At 41.5% G+C, this 27,190-nt stretch overlaps 1 protein-coding gene across 3 annotated transcripts in view; it reads left to right on the top strand.

The window, feature by feature from the left end:
- The window catches only part of PRKCD (protein kinase C delta), a 65,613-nt gene extending 38,775 nt beyond the window's left edge, over nt 1-26,838 (top strand). For 2 of the 3 annotated variants that reach the window (XM_063348022.1, XM_063348021.1), the window contains exons 3-18: nt 1,637-1,836; nt 4,854-4,914; nt 13,786-13,942; nt 14,616-14,647; nt 15,323-15,408; nt 15,771-15,900; nt 16,523-16,623; nt 16,764-16,860; nt 18,378-18,511; nt 19,175-19,348; nt 19,915-20,006; nt 21,559-21,621; nt 23,739-23,877; nt 24,334-24,522; nt 24,771-24,899; nt 26,195-26,838. In XM_063348022.1, coding sequence (XP_063204092.1) covers nt 1,637-1,836; nt 4,854-4,914; nt 13,786-13,942; nt 14,616-14,647; nt 15,323-15,408; nt 15,771-15,900; nt 16,523-16,623; nt 16,764-16,860; nt 18,378-18,511; nt 19,175-19,348; nt 19,915-20,006; nt 21,559-21,621; nt 23,739-23,877; nt 24,334-24,522; nt 24,771-24,899; nt 26,195-26,353 — 1,943 coding nt within the window. In that variant the 3' untranslated portion in view covers nt 26,354-26,838. The remainder of the gene's footprint in view (nt 1-1,636; nt 1,837-4,853; nt 4,915-13,785; nt 13,943-14,615; nt 14,648-15,322; nt 15,409-15,770; nt 15,901-16,522; nt 16,624-16,763; nt 16,861-18,377; nt 18,512-19,174; nt 19,349-19,914; nt 20,007-21,558; nt 21,622-23,738; nt 23,878-24,333; nt 24,523-24,770; nt 24,900-26,194) is intronic. The other variant, XM_063348023.1, reaches the window with a different exon arrangement.
- The last annotated feature ends 352 nt before the right edge of the window (nt 26,839-27,190 follow it).

Raw genomic sequence — 27,190 nt, 5'->3', positions numbered from 1 at the left:
GCTAAGAATTTGAGTCTTTCTTTCTGCAGTGTTCCCCGAATTCAAGATAAAACCTTTTGACTGAGTAGAGGAGGAATGCTCAAGTTTGTGTTGAAATGGAGGAGGTCCTCAGGTGGCTGTTTCTGAGCATTTCAGAATGCCCTTTGGCAAGCAGGCTTAGGTCTGCTTGTCAAAGTTGTGATTTGTAGTGCTGTTGTTGGCAGGCATTCCCTAATAAAGAAGTACAGGGACGCTATTTGCTACTCTTGTTTGGATAGCTCAGCACAATTAAGCGGAGTGCGTTGAGCAAGTTAGTAATGAATGAACACAAACTTTGCCTCGAGTTTCCAGGAAGATTTTAAAATAATACGTATATAATTCTTCCTTCGTTGAAATGAATGTAAATTCTATTGCTAATTTTAAGCGACAGGCCACACCGCAGCTTCCTGGGGAAGGGTCCAACTATTTAATCTGCTTTGCCGTTGCCTTGCTATCGCAAGAACAGATTACACACTTAAGGGAAAAATGGATCATTCAGAGTTGGAGAGGCACTTGGAAAGCACTTTTATTGCAACAAATGATCTTGATAAATAGCAGAAATTGTGCAGAATGTACAAAATTATACTCAGTTACCTGAGCACAAATGGGGAATAACGTGCTTGGCAGCAAATCACAGAGGAAAAACTGGGGAGGTGGCATCGCGTGCCAGAGTCATGGTGAAGAGCTGGATGTTGTTTAGGAGGCAGTATCATTTCGGACGTGTTGATAAGACTGAGAGACCCAGATCTAGAAATATGCTAAGGCTTGTTACAGCTGTTTTCTGTGCTTGATTTAAGGACAGGAAGAAATTAGCTTAACTGGTAGCGAGAGAGAGTGAAGCTGCGTATTAGGAAAAATCCATCTAATGAGAATAGTGAAGCACTGTAAAGCTCCTAAGGAAGGAGTCTGAGGAGACACTCTTACGGGAGGCTGGCTAAATGTTACCAAAAAAATTAAGACATTTTTTAAGGTTCCTTCAGCCTTTTCCTTATTATTCAACTACACAAAGTCTGCATGTGCTACAGAGGACTGATAAGGCCTTGTAATATGCTTTAAAAAGTAGCAATTGTGGCAGAGACAGAGTACAATGCCAAGAAGAGTGACTTACGAATAGAAGTGATATGTTGGGATAACTTGGAAGCAGATTAATGAAATGTGGAGTTTTTCATCTCTCAGCCACCAGTTTCAATTTAAACTAGGTCAGTGTGAGATGTATCTTAATTTATCTTAGAGCAGCAGGTATTCATATTAGGCGACACGTCATGGAGACTGATACCAGAAAGCAGCCGTGCGAATACTTGTTGTCAGGTTGACCAACTAAACCAGCTTCTGAATTCCAGAATGGGATTTGTCTCTCCTGGTCTCTCTGGCTGAACGTTATCACCTTCGCTTCCTTTGCATGCCCTGTTTGTCAGAGTGAGCTTTGCCTTCCAAGTCATGAATGTTTGAACTGAATATTTAAACTTTGTCCCAGCCACAGTACAAAAAGTAGTCAGTCTGCTTTTGGTTTCAGTACAAGGATTCTCTCTTTTGTGTTATTTTGTTGAGTTTAATTACTAGATCTACATTATTTGATTTTACAGTTTCTGTCTTTTTTTTTTTTTTGCGTGGTTTTCAGAGAGAGGAAAAACTCTAGTTCAGAAGAAACCTACCATGTATCCAGAATGGAAATCAACTTTTGACGCCCACATTTACGAAGGACGGGTGATTCAGATTGTTCTCATGAAAGCAGCAGAAGAGCCATTATCTGAAGTGACTGTAGGTGTGTCAGTCCTGGCGGAGAGATGCAAGAAAGGCAACGGCAAAGCAGAATTCTGGGTAAGGAAGAAGATTAATTCCTTAAACTTGCTGACCTGGTTACGTTTCTTTCCAGCTGAATGGATACCTTATGCCTTTAAACTATGAGTGTTTGATCCCTTTAGCATGTGTGGCAGGGCTTGTAAGACAATTATTTTAGCAGCATTTTTGAAGGAGATAATGTACAATCAAAGTTCAAGAAATGGACAATAAAATCCAAGGCATTCATGTATGAAATAATGGCCTATATCACATTGAATGCTTATTTTATAAAGCCTAGCAGTTTTTAGCAAATAGCAGATGTTTAAATTGGATCTGATCATTGTAGTTCATCCAGACAAAAAGAAAGGTGAAGCCTATTCTAAGGCATTTCCACTTGGAATTTCTTGGGGTTTTTTATTTAGTTATTTTTTTTACAATAAATTTTAGTTAGCTTAATGCTGCTATAATGGGGATCCTTTAATCCCCATTTTTATTATCCTGGTATCTCGTCTTGTCCCTGTGTCCCACGCAATTGTTTGTACATGAAGTCAAGGGGTATGGCATCTTACCGAGTGTCATTTACTCCTGTATCATACCGAGGACAGTTCTGAGTATCCATCTCAGAAACGTAACAGGGGGAGGTAAAGTTATGGTTTAATGTAGTTTTAAATTTAGAAATATACATTTAGTCTAAATGCCAGTAGTTACGTAGTCGAACTACATAAACCTGAACAACAACTTGTAACTGTATGGAACGGATTTCAATTAGCGCTGTAAACTGCAAGTAAACAGAAAATTTAAAATTATATTTTAATTTAATATTTATTTAACATTTTTTACTTTGTATGTCTAGAGAGGGGAGAGTGACAGAGGCAGGGAGGATCAAAACCTTGCGCCCAGTTTTCTGAAATGCCACACATGTTGTTTCATTCATTTAGTTGATGTGCTGCAAAGAATTTTCAAGGAATTAAGGGTTTAATGATGTCATCTTTGTAAAAACCTATTCTCTAGCTTTTTTTTCAACGTTTAGACCCAACTGAAGTTGCTGAGATCCTGGTCCAACAAAAAGGGTTGTGAGAATGTGATGAGCCGTTATTGTCATAGACAACTCTATAAAATCTTGAAGCAACTCTAATTAGTGTCTTGAATATTCAGCGTTTCTCCAAATGCAGAAGTAAGGTTCAGAGAGGAATACCAGGATATCCTATAATTTCAGTGAGAGCTGTCTAGCTGGGTGGATAGGTGCTATAAATAGTCTTGCCCATTATCCACGTGCATGTAAAGCTGAACTCCAGACAGCTTGCCCAGAAACTACGTGTATTTGCTGATACAGGAACTGCCCGTCTCTGTATTTGGAGTACAGTTAGCGCTAAGGAAATATTTCCTAAATGTGAGCACGTCTCCTTAAAACCTCACCCATAGTCTTGTATCCAAAGCCTTCTGAACTGGAGTGTTGCTGAACTTGCCCAGAACATGAACCCTACAGGAGACCTTTTCCTCGGGTGGGCTAATGCAGGATCAGCAGGTAGTAACAGATAGTTCCTGGTTACATCCAATTGGATGGGCATCTCGGTTCTCACACAATTGGCAATGCTGGTCCTTCCTTGGTAGGACATGAACTCTTTTCTGGATATATGAATGCTTTTCCTGAAGGCTAGATATGAAGAGGAGGGAGTATCCAGTTGCTTACCTTAGTATGGGAATATTTTCTAAAAAAACCCTCCTGTTCTCTCTCAAGTCCATTTTTTTGCTGTAAGTGGCAGGATTTTGCTCTTGAGTATGTGCAAATCTATCTCGCCAAACAGATCTCAGAAAAAACCTTTCTTAAAGGCGTGCTTGATATTGAAGTGGCTTACAGATTTTGCTAGGTCAGTAGGATCTCACTGGTTTGTATTTACCTGTTACATTCTGAAACCATACACTTTTTTTTCCACACTGTAACGTGAATTCTGAGACTGGCAATTACTCAGAAGAGTAGTTAGAACTAATAGTGCTGAGTTTTGGTTTCAGTGATCAGTTTTAGCCAATTCAATGGTCTGAAACTCTCTGCTCATTGTCCATAGAACAGGTACCACACAGATGTTACCAGCATTAAACTTCCTCTGTACAACCTCAGTCGTGACTTGGACAGACCATCGTGCCCAGCAAAGACAGCAGTTCACCTACCACAGCCTGTCAGGTTATTTTTGTGTGTGGAGAGGCAGCCCATCAGAAGTAGCTCTTACGGATGTCTTTGCCACCTTTAAGCTTTGTTGATCAAATGTTTTGAGTGTCAGACATTGCCTTAAAGATGAAAACTTAATCATTATCCCGGTAGGATAATGGGATTTGTGGGGATATGTTCACGGGTGTATCTAATCTAAGTGTATTTTTTTCTTTTCCCCCTCCCAAGTTGTATTTACTGTTAATCCAGGGATACTTTGCTCTGTGCTGAAGTGAAGACTGAATCAGACTCTTTCACACTTAACAGCTTCTTACGTTTTATGAAGGCAGCAGTTTAAGAATTAGCAGCTACTTTCCGAGCGCAGGAACTCACCTCAGCTATTGGCTTAAAAGGCATTTGTTTTCTCTGGTCTGTAGAATTTGCCACAGAAACTGTGTGTAATGGTTTGAGGGGAAAAAGTAAAATAAATTTTGATGATGCCACTTCTTGTTATAGAGAACAATATTTGATATCTCTATGGTTTGTACTCTCAATAAACATATAAAGGATTGTATAGACTCTTTCTTTTCAACTGAGTTCCTGTGCAAATTGTGTTTACTAATAGTAAAAACAGAAGTCAACAAACTTCTTTGCAGAAAGGGGAAAGGGACATGCAAAAACAATGTGACCTTTGACTGTGCTGAACTTTTGGGTAGACATCAAAGCAACACAGCACATTAGTAAAAGCAACAGAATAAAAGCCCCCGGTTCAGCTGCAGCAGTGAGATATGGAAGAGGGTTGTAATCCAATAGTTATTGAATATTATACTTTGATTCCCTAGAAGGAGCTGTTTAAATTCCTGAGAGTTTCAGTCAACCACATACTTCACTGTTGGTATCTTTCTTTCCGTAGCTTGACCTGCAACCTCAGGGGAAGGTGCTGATGGCTGTGCAGTATTTTTTGGAAGATGCAGGTAATGTCAGCTGTTTCTTTTCAGTCAGTTATGTAAAAATAAAACTTTTTTTTACATTCCTTTTGTGGAACGCAGGATGTAGCTCCCCCAAAAAAATCACCTGGTGTACTGAGTGGAATTTTCTGATTTTATTAATTTATTTTGCAGGTTTTTTGGTTATGTGAAGTCATGGTTGCATTTGTTCATTTCTAAATGCCTTTGTGCCCTGTATTGCTATTGCATTTAGCCACTTTCAGGTCTCTACTATGTCTGTCTTCATGTTTTGGTGTGATAGAAAAGATGTAACAATGAGTGAATGGTTAAGTGTTAAAATGCAAATCTCGTCAATGTTCTGCCATAGCGGTTTAAAAAGTGAACAATCGTATATGTCAGAAATCTACACGTGCTCTGCGGAGAAGAAACTAGGAGGTAAGAGAAGATAGTTATGAGAGGGGAAGCTTTAAGTACAGCAAGAAAAACAAGTATTTTGGCATGGATTTGTGTATCTGTGGGAATCTTTCTTAAAGGAAATGATGTAAATCTCACAACTTGCTTAGGTAGTGGTTAAAACTTTCCTGTGCTAAAGGTCACAAAACCACTATTTCTTGGGAATTGAACTGGTCTGCCATATTAGCCTATCGGTCTTACGTGGTTTAATACTACGTCTTTGCGATTAATAAGTGGAAAGAGTAAGCAGTAAGTTTTAAAGCATTACTGGCTTTTTTCCCCCCAGATATATACAGGGAACATAGTTCTGCTCTCATAGAACAAGTTAATTGTGAAGGTACCATACGTTTTTGTACCATATGTGCAGTCTGTGTAGCAGTTACTAGAAAAGCTACTAAAGATAGAATGTGATATGCGGTACGTGACATTTCAGAGTTGGTATTTTATCTTCGCAATGGCAAAAAAACAGCCTCTAGAATCGTCATTTTGGTCTCCTTCATGAAAATTAAGTCTTTAAAACAAAATTTCAAAAAATTGTGTGACTCTGAAGAGCCTGTAAGTAAGAGCGTTTCTCTGAAGAACGAAGGCTCTCTGTTTATGCACCAGGAATATTCTGGTTTGCATTCAAAACTGTTCTGAGCCATTATATTAGAAAATCTTCCTCTTGGTCTTTGCCATGGCTTTCCCGTGCGAGGCAGTTCCATGGGGCAGTGGTATGAGAATCTGTATTTAATGAGACATACAGAAATCCATTTGTCCACGAAACTTAGTATTTTAACCAAAACTGTACAAAACCAGCTTCAGTGTTCTCAGTTACCTATTTGATGAGGCTGAAGCAAATTTCCTCCTCTCTACGCAGACATGTGAAAACCTTCCTTAATTTGCTATTAACTGTTAGTAGGAAGGTAATACACTTGTGTGCTCTAAGTACTAAAATAATTGTACTTTGTTATTTATCAAAATAGTTTAAAAATATATACAGTGTTCTTGCAATTCTTTTCATTGCCTTTATTAGGGATTACAGATGGTAGTGGGTGAAGCCTAAATACCAAACAGATTATTAAGTCATGCAATCATACTTTAATTGGCAATTTAAGATACATATCTTAATGCTCTTGTTAGATCTTCTACTTTGCAACAACTTCATATTTATCTTCTGCTTTATAGAAAATTACTCAGCGATACCTTTTTGGTAACCAAACCTCAGAGGCAGTGAAAAGCTCCTTTTCCAGACATTTATACATCTACGTTTTGTAAAGGAAAGTCACTCAATCTGATATTTGTGGTGTTCACATGAGACATCGATACCTTTTAACATATTACTCCTCAAAATTATAGACCTCGTTCGTGTCACTATCTGTATATTGCTAAGTAGGCAAACGCTGAATGATTTTTGGCTCATCACTGCCCTGCTGTAAATGTTTTCTCTAGTTAAATGAGCAGTTTCCAGTGTTAGAGCAGAGAAGTTCATTAGTGCGTTACAAGGATGTTTGTATTAACTTCCATTCTTCACATTGCTAAAACCCTTAGTTAATAGCTGAAAGCTCAGAGACAGTTCACATTCCTTCCTCTGCACGTACAGTTTGTTTTCTCTCTGACGTGCCTTTCCATACAGAACTGTATGGTAACCCTGTTCCCGAAATACTAAAAAAAAAGCTTGTTCTGAAACTGGTATTTCACTTTTCCCCTAGTTTATTTGAAGGTATTGCTACCATTAATATCTTTGAGTCATAGGCGCTACCTTTTGTTTGAAAATCTCCGAGCACTTTGCAAAAGCGACTAATTCTTTCTTTGGCTTGTTTTGCAAACTCAAGCTGTTGTTTTTCAACCATTCCTTCTAAGTAGCAAACATTCTGCCATCTTTAGAGAAAACTGCATTTCTCTGCTTCGATGGCAGGCAGCAGCATTGAGAAGTAAGTGTGTTATTACTCTATTATCAGATTTATTATTAGAGAAAAAGTTTAATGGAATAAACTGATAATTAAATTTGCACCATGGTATGCTATACTGAGACATTTCATTTGTATATTCTTTTTGCAGATCGGAGCCTGGGCAGTTAATTTAGGGCTACGTATGAAAAGTCTTCCCAGTCTTAGAGGTTTTTTTTTTTCTTTCTAGACCCTATAAAATGGGGATTGCAGAGCCCTGGCTTAGAGCTGTCAAAGAACTTTTTTGTCTTGTGGCCTGTGATTTGCAAATAAGTTTGTGTTGGAAATGAAAAGTGTTTCTTCTGATGTGTGAAACATAAGAACAGCGTGTTGACCCCAGTTTTCATTTCAGAACGCTGTTTTCCTTCTGCCCCTCCTTCTCTCGTTGTAGTATTGAAACTAGGTTATAATTCTGTAAAGCAGCTTTAGTTTTAATAGGTGGGAGTTGCAGTATGTTTAATGCTTTCCTTGATCTTTGTTTATTCAAATGTAGTTAATGACCTTATGGAGTAAGAAAGCCCAGCATCGCAGAGGTGGCTTGCTGCACTGCTGCCTGCCTTGCGCGGCGTTAGCAGCTTTGGAGGCTTTGGAATATGTTTGCATCTTGTTTTTGAATTCTGAATTGCAGTTTTGCCGCTTTCAGCTTCCTGGAGAAAGGGTTAGTGAATTCTTTCCTTAAAATGCTATTAGGTGTACCAGAAGGTGAGTAATTTGCATGTGAACTTTTGATATCTCAAGTATCTGACTTCTGGGAGAGGAACGTGAGCCAGAGCGCTGCATATATTTTGAATATGTTTTTCTCTGTCTGTGTTGAGATGAGTGTTGGGGAAGCGTGAGATTTTTAGAATTTTTCCGAGGCATCAGTGAAAAATAATGGGGGAAATAACAGATTTGCTGTCACAGCCTGCATATTGTAGGAGTCTAAATTGAGATTTGAAGCAAGTCTCTTTGTGGATGAGGTGTGTCGGGGAAGGATTGTCACGTTATTAGTAAATAATAATGATGAGGGCTGAAAAGCCAGAACTGGGCCTTCTAATAGGGAAGTTGGTATGATTTAACCATTTAACTGAGAAAATACTGTTTCTAGAAATTTGGCAGATGTGGTAGTTATTCGGTGGCACCTAGCATCTGCTTTAATCTGCATCTGGAAGTACGATTGCATGAATTTAATTAAAACGTTGTAGTAATTTCATAAACACAGAGTTGGCAGTGTATTTGTCTGACAAGGTAGCTAACATGTAGAGCAGAGAAAATTCGATATAGTTTATATGTTCACAAAAAATTTGACTTAGATGCTGTATTTTTAAAGGCTGCTTTTACTGTGCCTTTGTAATTAAAAAAAAAAAAAGAGAGAAGACCCATTTTCCAGTTTATTCTCTGTTTTACCACAGGCAGTGAGATACCGGGTATCTGTGCAGACGTGTTATCGAAACACTTACTGAAATGTTAAGAAAAAGTTCTCTGTGCGGCTGAGGCCAGGCCGTGTTAGCACAGCAGCCCCGCAGATGGTGCGAGCGCTACAAAGACCGTAGTGTCGACATGGGATTGGGTTTTTTCTCTCCTGGATTGAAAGGCAGGGCTTGTTAAAACTCCGGTGTTTTGTTTTAGCGTTTTTCTAAAAGACCATTGACTTCATTAACGCCTATGAAAGACTAGTTCAGTCAAGACAGGCTCGAAACAGCCGCAGAGCAGCCCACCTCGACGCTGCACGAGTGTCGGTGGGGTCAGGAGTCGGTGCCGGCTCAGTGGCCGAGGCAGGACTTCATTCATTTATTTAGAGAAGGCAAAAAGCCCATGTCCTATGGGTGTCCCAGTTTCTGCGTGGAACAGAGCGTAACATACTCTTTCCTTACACTAGAAATGCTATTACATATGCTATACATACCTTTTTTATAAGGGTGCCACAAAGAGTTTGTGACACCATTTTTGACCGCTTGTGCTGAAGCGTGTAATATAACTGCTTGGGGCTGAGACAGGTAATTCAAGATTATATGCTAGTTTTGGGAGCAAATAGTATGGGCTTGTACAATAGCAAATTATTGGTATTGCTACTTAAAGTAGTGTAAAATGCACAAATACTGAGAATGGTGGACATAGCTAAAAAAAAAAAAGAGAGAGAGAAATACATAGCAATATTAATACTCTGCCTGTAAATGAAATGTTGCGATGATCACAAAACCCAAGCTGATTTAGCTTTGCAAGCTCATGTCACGGAAATGTAGACTTTTGGGAAACTTGTATTTCTGTAAATGTTTGTGGGTGGGGTTTTGTTTATTTGTTTTTGGTTTTTTGGTACAGATGATCTGTGAAGGAATCCTCACTGGTGCCAGGTTAAAGAGCAGTTTTCCTCTGAGATAGTTCATCCCAGGAAAGTCTCCTTTGTGAGGAGCAAGCTTTCCTTTTTAATGATTGCTTTGTGAGATTAATGTTTTTCTTGACCTGAAGGCGCATTTAACTTTCAAACAAAGTCAAGTGCAAGGCAGTAGAACAGCAGAAGGGGACACTCAACAGAACTATTAGTAGGTTTTGTAATTTATCAGAAAGTTTCAGGCAAATCTGAATTTGAGCAGCCAGTTAGCTCCGAAAGTGTTTTGCCTGGCCCTGTTAGAAGCGAAATCCTGGTTCTGAGTTTTTGACAGCAGCACCATTACCTTTCCTCTGTTCACAAACAGAACTGTGAGACAAGCGAGTTAAAATGAAAAATGAACTCTGAAGATGGTAAATATTTTTTCTATTCATTCTTTTTTAAAAAAAAAATCTAGTAGGGTTATCCTTGGAGGTTATTTGCTTTTGTCCTTGAAGTGTTGAGGTTCAATTGAGACGATTTGACGTCTCACCTTGAGGTTTATTACAGTTCATCAGAGTCGGAGCAATATTGTTTTAGCAAATGTTTTCCAGACTGTGGGTTGCGTATTGTGTTAGTGGCTGTAAGGACTGTGAAATATTCAGAAGGACTGGCGCTGCAATTAAATAGTGTATACAATGGTACATTTACAGCACTTCTGGAGAACGGCACTGTCAGTTCACAGGAGTTCTTAATGGTTTCTTAATGAATATATGGCACGGAGGAGTTCTGGGTGCTTTTGTCAGATCAGCCGCAAGTTTTGAGACGGGACCTTGAAATACGCGAACGCTGTGTCAGTGATAAATGTTAACCACAGCTCTCCATAGAGGAAATAGATGATGTTTAATGGTGTGTGCTGGGTCCAAAATGATTAATTTCAGGTTCAGGCTGCAGAGGTCACCTGGACTCTAGTTGCTGATTCAGCTGTTTTGTACATGACTGTTTCTGACCGTGTGCCGGCCCAGAACAAGCATTTCATCTATGGAAATCCTGACTTTCTTGGAGTGGGAAGCAAAGCTTTCCCTTTGTGTTTCTCCCCGCTCCCCCCCTTCCCCCCCATCTCCACCCTGCATCCTTACCAGTTGTTGGGAAGTTTGCTTCCTTGCAATTGTTAATTCTCTATGCATCTTAGAAATAAAGCCTTTATTCCCCAGTTGAGTCGATGGTTGGCTGAACTTCTGGAGCCATACACATTAAAGGTAATATACGCATTAGAGATAACTTGTTGAACATGCCCATAATAAATTGAAGTGAACTATACTATCATTTCAGAGCCAACTCAGCTTCAGGTGCACTTGCCTTAGAGCTGCTGTCCAAACCTCAGCTTCTTCTGAGCGTACAGAAATGGTTTCAGCTGTACTTTGATATATGGGTTGGTTTTGGCACAGATATTAAATAAGGCAGCCGGTTGTGAAGACGGTGTGTTCTCACATGCAGATTTTGAACTTTTGCTGCGCTCAAGGATTCTTTGTAGTTAAAAGTATATTTAAGGAAAGTGGTGGTGGGGGGTGTCTCTGTCTTTTTTATTCTTTGTACAAACTAAGAGATTAGTTTATTAATTACCCTCTCAAAAAATAGATGCCAGTCTCATATATTTCTGTTAAGTTTGATGTCAGCGTTCCAGACAGGGAGAGAACACCACAGTTTCCCATATCCTGACCAAGTTTTGTCAGATGACTTTGCACGCCATATCAGCAATACTAAATTGCTACGAGTATTTCAGCACGAGGAGAAGCTGTGGCCTGTTCACCTGGTGAATCCTGTCGGTTCCTCACTACACACTGGGTTTGCTTGTGTTACAGACTTCAGGGAAGCTTTTGTCCCTCAATCTGCTCTGTCTCCTCAGAATACATGGTATAAAGCAACATGCCTTTCTCTGCTTCGTCGCTGTTACTGATTAAATCGCCCTTACGAAGACATCCTTTTCATGCAGCAAACAATACGAAGCATTACCGACTCTCAGCAGTGGCCTTTTCCTTCCATGCGCCTTTCCCTGAAGCATTGGAGGACCTGCGGGTGAGGTCTGTGTGTTTGCTCAGCGGGATCAAACACGGAGACAGCGCTGTTTGCGGACTGCGACAGGCTGAAGTGCAGCAGCTGATGGGAGTTTTCGTTGGGTGAACTCAGTAGCTTGTTTGAACAGCAGAAATTAATCCTCTTCCTGGAGGGGAAGAGGTAACTCGGAGGCGTACGTAGCGCCAGGGTGTCATAGAGCACGCTGTGAGCTCTTTTCAGGGGGAGGGAGGGTGGGTTTTTCTCTGAACCAGATGGCCGGTTTCCCAGAAAAGTGCATTAATACTTAGTGGCAAAACCCGGGGACCTTTTTTGATCTTTCTTTTCATTATTGTACTTAATCTTTCCTTAATCTCTAAGCTGACGTTGTCCGTCCTTTTCTAAGACAGTACATGCTGCTGCAGTCTGCTGTTGGCTGTGACTGATAAATTAGTTCATGGCACTCAGAATGGTATCAAATGATAGATTGTATTCCAGGTTCAGTGGTCTTGGAATAGCAGTGGTGGCAGCCAGCTAATGAAATGACAAAACCCAAGCGCGGCTAGCAACAAGAAAAAGAGGGCTCCTGTGTGACTCTGCAGTAAGCTCAGGCATCGCGGTTAGTGTGACTTGGCAAAGGAAACGAATCTCTTCCTATCAGTATAAAAAGCAAAGCTCCCACTGATACTGATAAAAGGCAGCAATGCAATGGAGCAAATAAAACCAGATTGTATTGCATTGACAATGGGAAAAACGCTCTTCTGGCTTTTCCCTCACTGCGTTGTTGTGGAAACTCCCACCCTGCAGATGGCAATCTCCTCTTCCCCTGAGCTTTGCAGCACTTTCAACCTGTGAACCGTGTCCACATTTCTCCCAGATGGGGACCCGCAAGCTGCTGGCCAGAGCTGATGCGGTTAGGACTTGATCAGCTCCAGCTGCTGATTCAAACCTGCTGGGTTCCTGCGGGGTGGGATTGTCCCTCCACAGCTCCTCTCTGTTGACAAGAAATGTGTCCTAGGGTTAAAGGACCAGTTGCCCAGTCTCTTTTGATACATCTTCACGGGCTTACCTCTGCTACATTTTGAAAATAATAGGAAGAGTTTGTATAAGTAAGACTATATAGTCTGAGTTGTGGCTGAAAGATTGGGATGGAAGAGACTCATTTTTCCAAGAGAAGCTGAGACATTTCCTTGGAAGTGAGTGAAAATAACTATAACCTGTAATGAGGGACCTGCGTGAGCCAGCTGGACTCAGAGCCTGAGGATTTTTGTCGTTCTATTTCTTGGCTAATGCCGTATGTAATTACTATGTGTGTAGTATTCGATGCTTCAGTATATACATAGTATATACATAGAATTTTTCTGTTTGTTTTATTTCTTGGATAATACCATATGTAATTACTATGTGTGTAGTATTTGATGCTTCAGTATATACATAGTATACATTATATATATATATAGTGTATATATATATTGTGTTATAATGTTATATAGCACTAGGTACTGTAACCCCCTGGGGGCTAGGAAGGGAGAGGAATGAGACCAGGACATGTTGACAGCTATAGCATCAGCGTTACAAGATATTATAATGGGAATGTCTAATTGAAAATCTCATTTGTCCTCACTGTTTAATGATCCTGGAGGCTGGAAGAAACCCACCTCACAGCAGTACGGTCCGGTGGTGACTCAGGAGGTCCTGCAGCACTTCACTTGCCTTTCCGCTGTAGTCCTGGCTCAGGAGGTCACGCGGAGCAGCAGCATGAAAAAGCTTCTGCTGAAGAAGACCCTACTGCTCCCAATAAAACGTTTATTTTTCTTGCACATAAATCATATAATATATAGGAGCTTATGTTTTTTTCAAGAAATAACTGTGTGTGTAATTTCTCTGGCAAGCCTGTACTCCATTCCTGCTTCTTCCCCTCAGCTCTGCCCTCCCCGTGCTGAAGGCTGCTTCTGAGTGAGCAGGGGAGGGAAGCGCTTGAAGCGAGAGAGAGACGCCTTCGGAAGCAGAGCGCGTTATGTCTTCCACCCTTGTTGGACTGAACGTCTGCAGAATGCGGGTGTAAAATAAATAGAAACACAAGTCTGTGACAGGAAAAGAAACTGGACGTTTTGGAGACGCAAATGTTAATCTTCGTAATACCTTAAAGTATTAAAAGTATGTCATCTTGTCTCCCCTTAGATTGCAAACAGTCGATGAGGGAAGAAGAGGGGACAGTAACTATGAACAGGAGAGGAGCCATCAAGCAAGCCAAAATCCACTACATCAAAAATCATGAATTTATTGCTACCTTCTTTGGACAACCTACGTTTTGTTCTGTCTGCAAAGACTTTGTATGGTAAGAAGGAAACGCTGAGCTTCCTCCATCCACAAAGGCTAAATAATTGCAAAATTTGCTCCAGGTATATTGAGGCAAAACATGACACGTGTTGGGAAGTGGAAATAATGTATTTACTAAGAGCATTGTTATACCTAAGAACTATAGTTGTCTCTTCCACATTAAAAAATAGAACTTGAACATTTTTACCACAGAAATAATTGGCAAAAATTTCATCAGCATCAAATGAGATCTGGCCCTTTATCAACAGCAGCTCTTTCACGAGAGCGAGAGGGGTGGATCGGAGAAAACAGTGCTCAGACTTTGAGATGTGAAGCGGCTGATAGCAGAGTAAAGACCCACTGAGAGCAAAAAGCCCAATCTCTTTCATAGTAAAGCCGTTTTCATGTAAGTCAGATCAGGAGGATTTCCCATGGGATTGAAACCTCGTCTGTTCTGGGTTTCCCTCCTAAATTGCTGGTTATGGAAACACGCTACCGTATCTTCTAAACCTTGCCTTCCTAAGAGAGGATTCTGAATAGCAGAAGTTAGACCAGTTTTTTAATTTGAACAACTATTCCTATAGGCAAAGGATTGATTGGTGGACGTGGTAAAAATAAAAAAAAAAACAAACACCTTTTATTCCAGCAAATACATGCTTTCATGGTTTATTTCTTTATCATTTGTTTTTCAGGGGACTCAACAAGCAGGGATACAAATGTAGGCGTAAGTTAATTTTACTTTTTTCTTCTACTGTTTTTCACGTTAATGTGTAGATTTAATAGTTACTGTTGAAAAAAAATCTTCTGAAAATGTGCGTGGCACAGTGTACCATCACCATAGGTAGTAGCAGATATTAAACAGTGGTTTTGCATGATAACGTAAAGCTGTCTAATTATGATTCCTACCTCAGTTTTTAGTATCAAGATTTCGACTTAGCTGTTCTTCTCATGAGCGTGTAGTGCAGTTGAAAAGTTGCACTCATTTATGAGAGCGGTTTTTAGGAAACCCTTTCTAAAATAAATTACAATTATTGATGGGTTTTACAGCTGAATTGAAAAGCACTTTTGACTTAGCGTAGATCTCTCTGCATTACTCGAAACAGTAGGGGAGATACCAAAGGGTAAAACTCCAAAGCAGAATATTATCCTTCTGTTATCAAATGCTGGTGGCATTTCCTAATGGCAGCAGATTTAGTTTAGAAAGAGAGGTCACATAAAAAGAAAATGGGGGGGAAGCTGCTTTAAAAAGTTCATCACCTTGATAGAAAAGAAAGGTTTTGGTGTATCTAGTACGACGTAAAGGAGTGTGTTTTTCACATTGTGCTGTGAAATGTGAACGCCTCATCCCGTGTGTTTATTATCTGAAGGAATCCTTTTTTTTCTTGTGCATGTCTTGAAGAATGCAATGCAGCTATTCATAAGAAATGTATTGATAAAATCATTGGGAGGTGCACTGGTACTGCAGCCAACAGCAGGGACACGATGGTAAGAGCTGGAACAGTATTTTGAGTGTAATTATTACATTAAACACCCCTGGTTTAACAAAACCTCGTATAGAAAAGGCCAGGTCCATTGGGGAGGCGCTTGGCTGTACAACCCAAGCGACTGTCTTTTGAAGATTATACGTGATGTGTAATGGATGAAACTTTAAAGCAAGAAAAGTAACTAAAAGCCCTGCAAGGGGGTGGGTGGTATTTGATGGGCAGGTTCTTTCCCTGCTAGACAAGGGATGTTAAGACTGGGGTATTCAAGATAAAATTGTTATAGATTTATGATACCCAAGCCGTTTTTTGTAAGAGGCTGGTCCTGTTTTGGGTGGAGTGCCTCACCCCTCTCCTGGTCCTCAGTTTCAGAAGGAACGTTTCAACATTGACATGCCTCATCGCTTCAAAGTTTACAACTACATGAGCCCTACCTTCTGTGACCACTGCGGCAGCCTGCTCTGGGGGCTGGTCAAACAAGGACTCAAATGTGAAGGTAGGGAGGCGGCGGGAGGGCAGCTGGGACCTCTCCCAGCTTTTCCCGTGTTCAGACGCCCACTAGAGATGAGCTATGGCTACACACAGTGCGTTTCTAGATGTGCATTGTATAGAACGGGGTTCATCTCATGCACACGTGGTTGAAAAAGCTTTTGCACTCAAGAGAGACAACCGGGCACTTGGCTCGTGTGAGAGCTCAGCCAAGGCGAGCTTCTCATGGAGTCACGGAACGTGCTGTGGAGGTGTAATCTTGAGTATCATCAAAATTACTACTTTGGGAATAGCTGGAATTTGGTGAGTCTGACTCACGGTAGCGCGTAAAAGTGTGTTGAAAGTGTTTACTGTTTTAGAACTCCCCCACAAAAAGGTGAGATGATCTTTATTGTAACAGATTTTGACAATAAAGTAATAATGATTGGATTTTTCTCCTTTTGAACAATTTTTGTAGCCTTCACTGAGGTAAATATTAAAACTGTAATTTTTTATTAACAATGATAGATCCACGTCCAATCTGGTCTTATAACAAGGTTTCTGAACTGCTCATAGAAACAGCCCTTCTTGGTGTAATGTCAGACAGTATTTTTCTGATGCTTTTATAACCATCCTTACATTTCTTTTAGAATGTGGGATGAATGTACATCACAAATGCCAGAAGAAGGTGGCAAACTTATGTGGAATAAACCAGAAGTTGCTAGCTGAAGCTTTAAATCAAGTTAGCCAGGTATGCTAAAGATACGTACTGGAGTTAATAATAAAAAAGAAAAGTCTGGCCTCCTGTCATGTTACATTTAACAGCTATAGTTATAAGTATTTCTAAAGTAATAATGCACGTGTAATTTCAAATGTTCCCTTCCTCCACAGAAATCTACACGAAGGTCCGATTCTGGATCTGTAGAAAGTGTTGGTATTTATCAAGATTTTGATAAGAAACCTAGAGGTCCAGGGGGAGATACGACAGGTGAGAAAAACTACAATGTTTTAATTTAGCCATTTACCTACCGGACTACACAAACTTAACAATTTAAGTAGTTATTCATTCTTGCCTTATGTTAGACAATTTCTTTTGTTGGTTTGTTGTTTGTTTTTTTAATAAGCACTGTTAAAAAAAAAAGGCATGTATTTCTTTTTACCTTCTCCCAGCCACGCAAAATGCTTAGATAACTTTTGACAACTGCCAGCAGGTTCGAGTCCCTGAGCACACCCACCTTGCTGCAAAATGCTTGATTTGCTCACTGCCGCCCAGTTCCCCGTGACGGAGCTGGAGGATGCTTCCCTAACCAGCCACGCGCGTACAACACGCTTCCCTCCCTCCTGCAACTGAAATGTCAGGCACATTGCTAATTATCTTGATTTGTTCACCAACCAATTTGGAACCAATGACAAGTGCTCTCTATTTTAGGGTGTGAATAGCCAACACACTACTTGAGATTAAATGGCTGAAATAGTTTTAAGTAGTACCCGGAATCCTATCTGTACAGCTTCAGAGTAAAGTTTAGTTGTTTTGTTTTGTTTTTTACAATTGCTGAAGAGTTCTAGCATTGTATAAGCCTTATGTTCGTAACTGCTAACCTATGATGATTTATGCAAAACTAAATGCAACAGTAGAAGGAACATTTTACCAGAGGGGAATCACCAGGCTCAGTAAGAGATAATGGGTGGTACGGGATTTTGTATATTCATCCACGTGTTGGACTAATTCTCTTGAAATGCCGAGTAAGAAAATTATGTTGATATACTTTATCATACTTGTTCTGGTTTGCCAGAACAGAGGGGGGGAAAAAAAAAAAAACCCACCCAAAAAACTCTTGCAAAGGTGGTTTGGTTCAATAGTAATTCAGGGTGCAGCTGCTGTGATTCCTCCCTGGGTTGCTGCAGATGCGGGGCAGCTTGTGGGGCGCACGCAGCATCATCTCACGGTTATCGTCAGTGTCTCGATAGTGACCCAGCAGATCCATGCAGTGGAGGTCAAAAAAAAAAAAGTACGGTTATTAATTTTAGGATATAACCAGGATTAACCTGCATGATCGTGCTGTTTAGCCAGCATTTGAGCATAAAGAAGATCTTTTTACAGCCTCTCTGCATAGGCTGAGGAACTAGCCTGTTCTTTTAAAAGAAGAAAAATAATTTGTCGACAGGCAGCCCTTGAAAAGTATGTTTTTCTACAAATTCTGCTCTGATTCTTGGGAAATTAGGGGAAAGTTAGCGCCTTTGATTTTTATAATGCCTGTCTTAAGTATTGCTTAAGCCCAGCATTAGAAACAATCACAGATTCAATTCAAATCCAACACTTCCAAGTGTGCTCACGTAATTTAAACTTTGTTATAAACTTCAGGATTTGACCCTTATGTTTAGATTCACCAGTATTCCAGCAGCAGATGCACTGAAATAGCATGGCAGTCCTTAATTCTTAGTGGGCGATCTGAGTCACGCAGTATTTCTGCATCTATTGAACTTTAAACTCCCTCTTTCCATTAGCAGATAGCAGCGAGTACGATAAACTCTGGGAGGGAAGCACAGCCAAGACAGCGTCACGAATTGCAAGCAGGAGAAAATTCAACATAGACAGCTTTGTCTTCCATAAAGTACTAGGGAAAGGAAGTTTTGGAAAGGTACGTACCAAACTTACGGAGCTTGAGGTGACTGCTTTGCTTTGATCCCTGCCATGTGATGGGCTATTTCCGTTAACCAGAAAGGTCTTGGGTAGATAATCTTTTAACAGAATTGAATACAGCCATCTTTGTCAAAGACACGACAAATTCATCACTGGAGCCTTGTCTAAACTCAAAAGTGTTCATAATGCACAATGTTTTTTCTGTTATTTAGGATCAAGGCAGAGGAATTGCCCTTTATGCACCGCAGTGCAAAAGGATATTTTATGCTCTGTGTAGCAACAGCCTGATAATGCTCCAGCGCAATGGCCGGGCGGGTGTGGGAGAGCAGCGTCACTTCTACCCACGCTGTCTGTCCCCTCGTGTCTGTGAAAATACAGCTCTAACGAAGGAAGAGCCTTTCCACATCTTCTTTTCATACACTCACAAGACATCGACAGAAAAACGGTCCTGGAAGCTGCTGTGCCAGTGTTACCTGGTCCTTGAGCCCTATCTCCTCACCTCTGTGCCCAGCAACTTCGCCTGCCCAAATCTCACCCGTCTTTTCCATTTAAATCCTTTCTAATTGTCATTGCACCTGCTATAAACACCTCTGACTTTCCCTTACTGATACCATCAGCAACAGTCTTTCCTCCACGTGCTGTCATCTCTTATTTTTTGTAGGTTCTGCTTGCTGAGCTGAAAGGGAAGAATGAATTCTTTGCTATCAAAGCTCTGAAAAAAGACGTGGTGCTAATTGATGATGACGTGGAATGTACCATGGTGGAAAAGCGGGTTCTCGCGCTTGCATGGGAAAATCCCTTTCTCACACATCTTTACTGCACGTTTCAGACAAAGGTAGGAAAAAGCCCAATGGCAACAGCAACACAACAAATTTGGCCTCTTAATGGATGCTGTTACTGGCAGTCAAGTCAAAGTAACTTAGTGATGCAAGGATTAAATTTCCTTTTCTTGTGCTCTGTGCAGTAGTTCACAGGCCGTGTGGAAAGTAAATAGGAGTATGACCCCCACGTACATTGATGAGAACAGAATGAGATCAGGAAAACATCTATGCAATCTGGAACGAGATAAGAGGCAGTTTAATTTAAGTCCTTGATCTTAACTTTACCCTCAGTGAGGGGGGGGGGGAAAGACTGACAGAGGTAGAAGTCAGTAAGTCTGTTTAAACATATATTTTTATGAAGCCTAGAACTCCATAGAATACAAAATCAGCGATTTAGCTTTGCAATACAAGACCAGACTACTCAAATCTGTAGGACCCTCACACTCTTAAGGGTGCATGAAACAGGAATATTCAGGAGAGGAGGAAAAGTGGCTGCTTGGTCCCCAGCAGCTGCATCGCCACATCATACACGGTTGCAATAGCACAGTAATTTTTCCATTCTCTGGTCACTTGCAAACAGGATCATCTGTTCTTCGTTATGGAGTTCCTGAATGGGGGAGACCTGATGTTCCACATACAAGACAAGGGGCGTTTCGATCTCTACAGAGCAACGTAAGTCCGCACCCCATCAGGCCCCATCTCCGTGAATCATTTTAGTCTCTAGTTCTGCACCACTTACCTGCAGCCTCTCACCCAAGTTTCAGTGGCTGAGGAGTGAAGAGGTATTTCTAGGCACTGTTTAATCCAGTGAAGAAGCTCACTTAATGATGCGTGGAGCTGGAGTTTCTTAATTTACGTGTGTGATGTTTTACTTCATGGGATGGTTCTACCTAGAGATGCTAAAAGTAAACTGCAACACAAGCCAGCAATGAAAAGGAAAAGGTACAGCTTCGGTGTCTCTTAGGGCAGTATTTTGATGGAAAAATTGGAAAACAGCATGGGGAAAAAAACCCAATGCTTGTATTATTTACTAGTATTGCTAAATTGACATGACAGTACAGCGGGAAAACCTGCGCATTCCACAAGATACTAACACAATGGGTAAGCACTTTGTTTAGCACGTGCAATTGTGTCAGTTACCTACGGCTTAAAGATCACTGCAGCTGAAGGCGTAAGAGATGCAAAAATATCGTTGTCACTTTACCTGTCATCATTTTTTAGTTTTAGGTCAGTTTCTACCTCTCTCACCCTAAAGCAGGAGGGTTTTAATTGTACCATTGAAGGGGAGCGCGCAAGACCTCAGAAGTAAGAGCGCAGGGTAGTGGAGCCGCCCGTCAGCAGCGGTGCGATTGTATGACCAGGCTGGAAAATCCCGCGTGTCGCTGCGCGCAGTACCACGGGACACTGACTGGACGGGATCAGATCAAGGGCTCTGGCGTAAATCATGGCTGGCAGCAGCCAGTTTTATAGGTCAGGGCCAGCTCCCTTCCCACTCTCCCCAGCAACAAACTGGACAAAGCCCCTCCAGCTTACCTCCATTCCTGCAAAAGTCTGTGTATTTGGCAGCCTCTGTACCTGTTCCTGAAGTCTTGGGCCCACGTTCGTTCTGCTATGCAGAAGTGGAAATAATTTTATATCTGTTCAATTAAAAAAAAAAAAGAGAAAAAAGAAAAAAGCTTTTAACACATTTTGGGGGTGGGGGAAAGCATTCTTTCAGCATCTTCCTTCATGTGCTCTGGATTATCGCCTCCTTTTTGGAGGAGAATGCCCCTGAAGAGATGCGGCTGGGCAGGTGCGGGGGGAGCTAGGTGAGCTCTAACTCTGCCGTTAGCGCCCAGTCCCTCCGAAAGCAATCCTGCCAGTACGGAGCTCCCAGAGCCTGTCTTTCAAAAGCCATGTGTGATGTGTGTATCACTAAAAATGTACAAAGGCTATTAAAGAGTAGAAAAGGGACATTGTTCCCAAATAGAAGTGGATTGAAGCATTAAGGCAAGTTGCTGTCGTGTCCCCTCTGCTGTTTGGCATTAGATACTACACGTGTGGGGAAGGGATTAACTTGCACTTCACAGCATCCAGCTATAGAAACACAGGTATATTAGTATTTAAAGAAGTGTACGGTACTTCTCACTCCATGAAGCGACACATACGGCAGCTCTTCCGGCCAGTTGCATTGACTCCGTTTTCACTGAGCAAGACAGATTAAAAGACGTTTTGGTCTTTTCAGGTTTTATGGAGCTGAAATTTTATGTGGGCTACAGTTTCTTCACAGCAAAGGCATTATTTATAGGTGAGTACCAGCTACCTCCAGCGCGGGACCTGTGAATTGTCTTAGCACTTCATGCGTCTTTGAATTGCGGATTGATGTAGCGAGTAAAAACTGTCAGACAGCTCTTCCAAGGGCATTAACATGCCGGAGATGAATCTATATCTGTGTGGTTTTCTTCCTTGGCAACTAGAATGATGGAATGTTATTTGTGTTACACAAAAGCGGGTTTGTTTCAGTTATTTTTAAACACTCCTTCAAATCATGACTCTGTTTATTTTGGAGGCAAGGGAGAGGGTCCTTGAGGCTATCAATTCTCCTGGCCTTGTGAAAACCACCGAGGTGAAAGTTGTCTGGTTTTCCCTCCCATGGAAACCAGGATATTGATGCCTCTGCCTCACCAGGTTGAAACATCAGGGGCCAGATCCCGATCAGCTGCTAAATACCCAGGCTACAAGCCATCAGAAGTTTATTTTAATGTAGTTTCTGCCTCAGTTTCCTTTCTCCAGCCTTTTCACCCCAAAGCACCAGTTGGTAACTGCTTGCTCAGGTTGCTCTTACCTCTGTCACACACGGGTGCAGAGAACAACGGCTGTTGTTCTTGAGAGCCAGTTACGCAAGGCCGTAGGTAAACACGCCCCCAAACAGCTGCTGTTGTCAGGAAACCTCTGCTGGAGCATCCATCCTTCAAGGCAATTTGCTGAAGTGAGAGACTAGTAAAAAAAGTGTTTCTTAAGAGGATAAACATTACAGGGATCCTCCCTGGGGAAGAAAGGTGATTGTTACGAGCCCGTCTGCCTCTCGGAGAAGACAGCCATAACCCAGGAAGGTTCATGCACCCAACTGTATTCCCACTGCCGCCCGCAGGTTTTTGTACAGGAAAGGACCGAACTCCAGGCTCCGTTGTCATCAGCACAAAATCCTTCCATCCCAGATTTTCTAGACAAGTTTAGGCTCACTGTTAAATTTCCCTACGTTAAATTCGAATGTTCCTGGAGGGAGATTTCATAGGGTGAAATATTTTTAGAGAAGCAATACCATTTTCTAACAGGACACCAGCAAAACCAAAGGTACTTTCTTTTCCTCCCCGCTCTCCCCCAGAACGCTTACCAGTATAATCCCAGACCCTGACTTGGAGCAGTTTTAGGTAGGCCTTGCACGTAAGCGCACATCCTTACAGATTTTAGAACTTGCTGTAGGTAGGGAAGTGCAGTGCCCAAAGTTACCAGGAGTTTTCCCCATCTCAAATACATTCGATTTACTCGGGTGAACAGCAGCTGATGTCCAAACAGGGAAGGATTTATGGTGCGTTGCATTAGATTCAGGGACTTTTGGTTTGAGCTGCAGCTCACGGTCTGAGCAGTGCAAGTAGCTGATACTGGGAACTTAAGGCACCAAGGAGAAGAGACTGCCCTGTTCTCACCTAAAATTAGCTGCTCTAGTCAAGTCTTTCTTGGTAAGCAGAAGGGCTGTTCAGTTTCTCTTCAGCCTGCCCTCCTCGGTATGTGCTTTTGCAGCCAGATGGACAAAAAAATGCATCCCGGCCAAAGGGAGGGAATGTAGCTTTTGGAAACTGCTGTTAAAAAGCTTTTACTTGATTGAATAGCGTTATTGTGAAAATAGACGTGAATAGGAGACTTCACAGACCGTGCCCACAACATATGAACCTTCTCGTGCTGTAACCAGGAACAAGCCACAGGTAGTATTAAAAGCTGGGCACGCTTCAAACGTTCACGCTCCTGCCAACAAACCTTCTTTTGAGCGACGGAGTCGGTGCGGCACCGCCGTGTCAGCTGGTGGGGCATTAACTGGCGCCTCCTTCCGGGAGCAACAGAAGCACCGGCTCTGCTTGTGGATCTGCAAGCAAACATTGAGGACTGTAAGGTCACGCACTAGAAATACGCCTCAGCCTCTTATTTACTCTGACAAGTGAGAATTCTTCCCTTCTCCCTACCGCCTTCAAGGACAGGAGTACTGTTTTGTATGTATTGTGTTGATGGATGATAATTTTCTTGAAAAGCCTCTTTGTATGGTGTAGGGTAGGCGTTTATCAGGGAAGAAGCTGCATCCATCTGAACACAAAAATGACTCCCTTGGCTTTAGAACCTAACTTTTTTTTTTTTTTAAAACACTTTTTGCAGAGACCTAAAACTGGACAATGTGATGCTTGATAAAGAAGGCCACATCAAAATAGCTGATTTTGGAATGTGCAAAGAAAACGTTGTTGGCGAGAACAAGGCGAGCACTTTCTGCGGGACCCCAGACTACATCGCTCCCGAGGTCAGTATCTCACTGCCGCGTGCCGCAGGGACGGGTTTAATACACTGATGTTAGAGCAGCCACTGTGGTTAAATCTCCCTTTGTAGCCTAACAGTTCAGAAATGTAAATAGTAATAGCTAAAAGTCTAATTAGCACAGAAAAAAAGCATTAAATCTGAGTTCTCTATAGAAGGTAGAGAAGGCTGCAAGTTTAAAAAACCATGGTTATTTAGAAGTTGATGGAGAAAATTTCTGAATGAGAGCAAAGACCCCTCCATGACCTGTGCACGTTTCCACGCACAGCAGCCAAGGATAAAACTACAGATGTGCATCAGTGTCAACAATTTGTCACACCCCCCCTTAAATATCCCAGTTATTAAAGATTCTCTCTTAAAATCCCTCTCCTGTTTTTTTGGTATATATTGCTGCCTTTTACTAATTACTTGTATTTCTTCCTCTGCGCTTCTGTGGAACAAGATCCTGCTAGGTTTGAGGTACACGTTCTCGGTGGACTGGTGGTCGTTTGGGGTCCTGCTGTACGAGATGCTTATCGGGCAATCCCCTTTCCATGGGGATGACGAAGATGAATTGTTTGAGTCAATCCGAGTAGACACCCCTCACTACCCACGCTGGATCACCAAGGAATCAAAAGATATCTTAGAAAAGGTAGGACTGCTATTCAATGAGTCGCAGTACCGTATTTGTCCAGGGAGGGACAAATCTAGGCTTTTAAAAGGAGCCGGTTATCAGCAAGCAAATTCCTTTTACAGATGGAAAGTTCAGGCCAGCTTAATTGCTAATGGTCTGTTTACTGTTAGCAACGTTTGTTCTTTTAGCAGTATGTCCATCGTTCTTCCAGTGCCACCTACCTTTTGAGCAGACGTAAGGCTTTACCGGGTTCTCTTCTCTTGCAGCTATTTGAAAGGGATCCAACAAGACGACTTGGGGTCACTGGGAGTATCAGAGACCACCCTTTCTTCAAAACCATCAACTGGGCGGCGCTAGAGAAGAGGGAGGTGGACCCTCCTTTCAGGCCCAAAGTGGTACGTGGGTTCTTCTTTGTTCCGCAGCAGCGCTGCAAATGGCAACCTGGGGGTGAGGTGTCATTTCTCGAACTATCCCACTGCAAGTTTCTCCTCACGTTTTATAAACGAGAGAGTTACGTATCTCAAACCCCATTGTTCTTGGATGGTTCAGGTATAAGAAGGTGAACTATATGCCTCCGACTACCCTGAAATCATCTTATTAAGACTGTCTTCCTACCCTCTCTCAGGGAGCCTCTTTACTACTACAATCTTCATTAAAATCAACTAATAGTTCTGATAGCCATTCTTCTTAAGTCTTTAGAACGTTGGAAAAATACAATGTTTTATATGCCCCAATGTTGGAAATGTTGATAGCTTCTTGCCTTCTTGTCTTCTGGAAGTCCATGTGGGAAAAGGACCCATAACTTGGGGCTAACTCAGGCGGTCACTGCCCACAGGCATCCTCGACGAGCATTAACTAAGAGTGTTCCAAACTCAGCCGTCAGTCTGCAAGTGGGCAAAAAGATGCATTCTCTGTACTGCTCGGCCTCACGTTACCTGAAAAAACCCCTCAAGAACAGACTGCGTTACTCTCAGTCTGTATCACCGTGGGATGCTGCTATTTCATCTCACTTGGTTAAAAATCCAAACCAGTTTCCCTCCACCCTGTTACCGGTACAGGTAAAATGATCTCAAGTCTCTTTAACGTGTACTTACACACTCGAGGGAGGAGAGCTCTCCTGGGCGAAACCAGAAAACTTCACGTTGCATGTTCCCGTAGAAGTGGGAACTCTGGAAACACAGGGATCCTACAGACAGTAACCTCTGGAGGTTCAGAATGTAAGACATGGCCTTCAGTAACGTCAATTTTTACAAAACATGCACAAATATTTTATCCACACACAAAGCAGCTGCAACAAGGCATCGCTTTTTCCTCTGAACAAGTACCGACCGCAAAACGCTTTCAGGAATTTGAAAGTTTTGGTTAATGGCTAGAAATGCTGGGCTTAATATTTAAGTGCTGCATTGCTTTTGTCAATAGAGAATCTTTGGATAATTCCAGGAAACGTTATCGCAAATACAGCTGGTTCTTCTCCAACATGATCTGGCGCTATTTGTTTTCTACTAACAATAAGCAACTGCCCAATTATAATCTTATACTGTTGTTAAAATACACAAAAAGGAGATTTTTCTTTAAAGGGGAGGAGGGAGAGCGCTCAAGAAGTAACTTTCTAACCTTTCGTGTTTAAGCCATTTATTCTGGAAGAAGTGACAAAGCTTGTCTCAAACCGTCTTCTCTCTGTTTAACGCAGAAATCAGCAAGCGACTACAACAACTTTGACAGAGAATTTCTGAGCGAGAAGCCAAAATTGTCTTACAGCGACAAAAACCTGATCGAGTCCATGGATCAGTCTGCATTTGATGGATTTTCTTTTATTAACCCTAAATTTGAACAGATCTTAGAAAAGTAAGTCTCCTAAACAGAAACGGACTTTAAAGCAGGGTTAAATGTTATAAACCGAAAACTCCCAAGTGCTAAGTGTTACGTGTTCCAACGGTGTTGTCGATACTTCAGAATAATACACGGTAGTGTGATTAATTATGTCCAACTGCTGATTTATTGGCAGTGTTCTTTTATGCATGGTTGGGTTTAAGGTATGTGAATCATGTGCATTATTTTCTCTATTTGGGAAAATGTAAATTCTGTTTGGTACTTGAATGTAGTTATATATGTATATGCTGTATATTTTGCTCGAGAGAAGACATTGGGAAACAGAAGATGTCTTTTTAAAAAACGTGTTTGAGCCCTTGGTTCTTTTATTTGTCTTCAATTAAAAGAAAGTTACATTAAACTTTCATTCGTGTCTTTGTGATACTTTTTTTTCTAGAATATATAAACTCCAGTTGTCTTTAAACTACAGTAAAAAATACTAGTTTTTAAGCCCCGATCAGTTTGTCCAACAGTTATACAAATGCTACCGACCTCTCGGGAGCACCCTGTAGCTTCTGGGTAGTTTCACACTTAATCCTGCTGCAAGAGCAGGAGAAAGGTATCACCCACCCACCCACCCCTCCATAAAGACTCAAAAAAATACAGTGCCGCCTTTGTTCTCCTTCTAAAACCAGCTCTAGCTTATTGTTAGAATTCAAGTAATTGTTGGAATTCAATAGAAGACATCCACTGACTTGGATGTCATCGAAGCGCACAGCAGATCGCGGCTGGACCACTCAGAACACAGTTGGCATTTCCAAACAGAGCGGGTTTGCCTGGATACCGGCGCAGGCCCTTACACGACCCCCCCCGAGAG

This window comes from Chroicocephalus ridibundus, chromosome 10 (genome assembly GCF_963924245.1).
Source record: "Chroicocephalus ridibundus chromosome 10, bChrRid1.1, whole genome shotgun sequence".
NCBI lineage: Eukaryota > Metazoa > Chordata > Aves > Charadriiformes > Laridae > Chroicocephalus > Chroicocephalus ridibundus.
The sequence above is the reverse complement of the archived record's forward strand: the minus strand, read 5'-3'. Positions and strand labels throughout refer to the sequence as shown.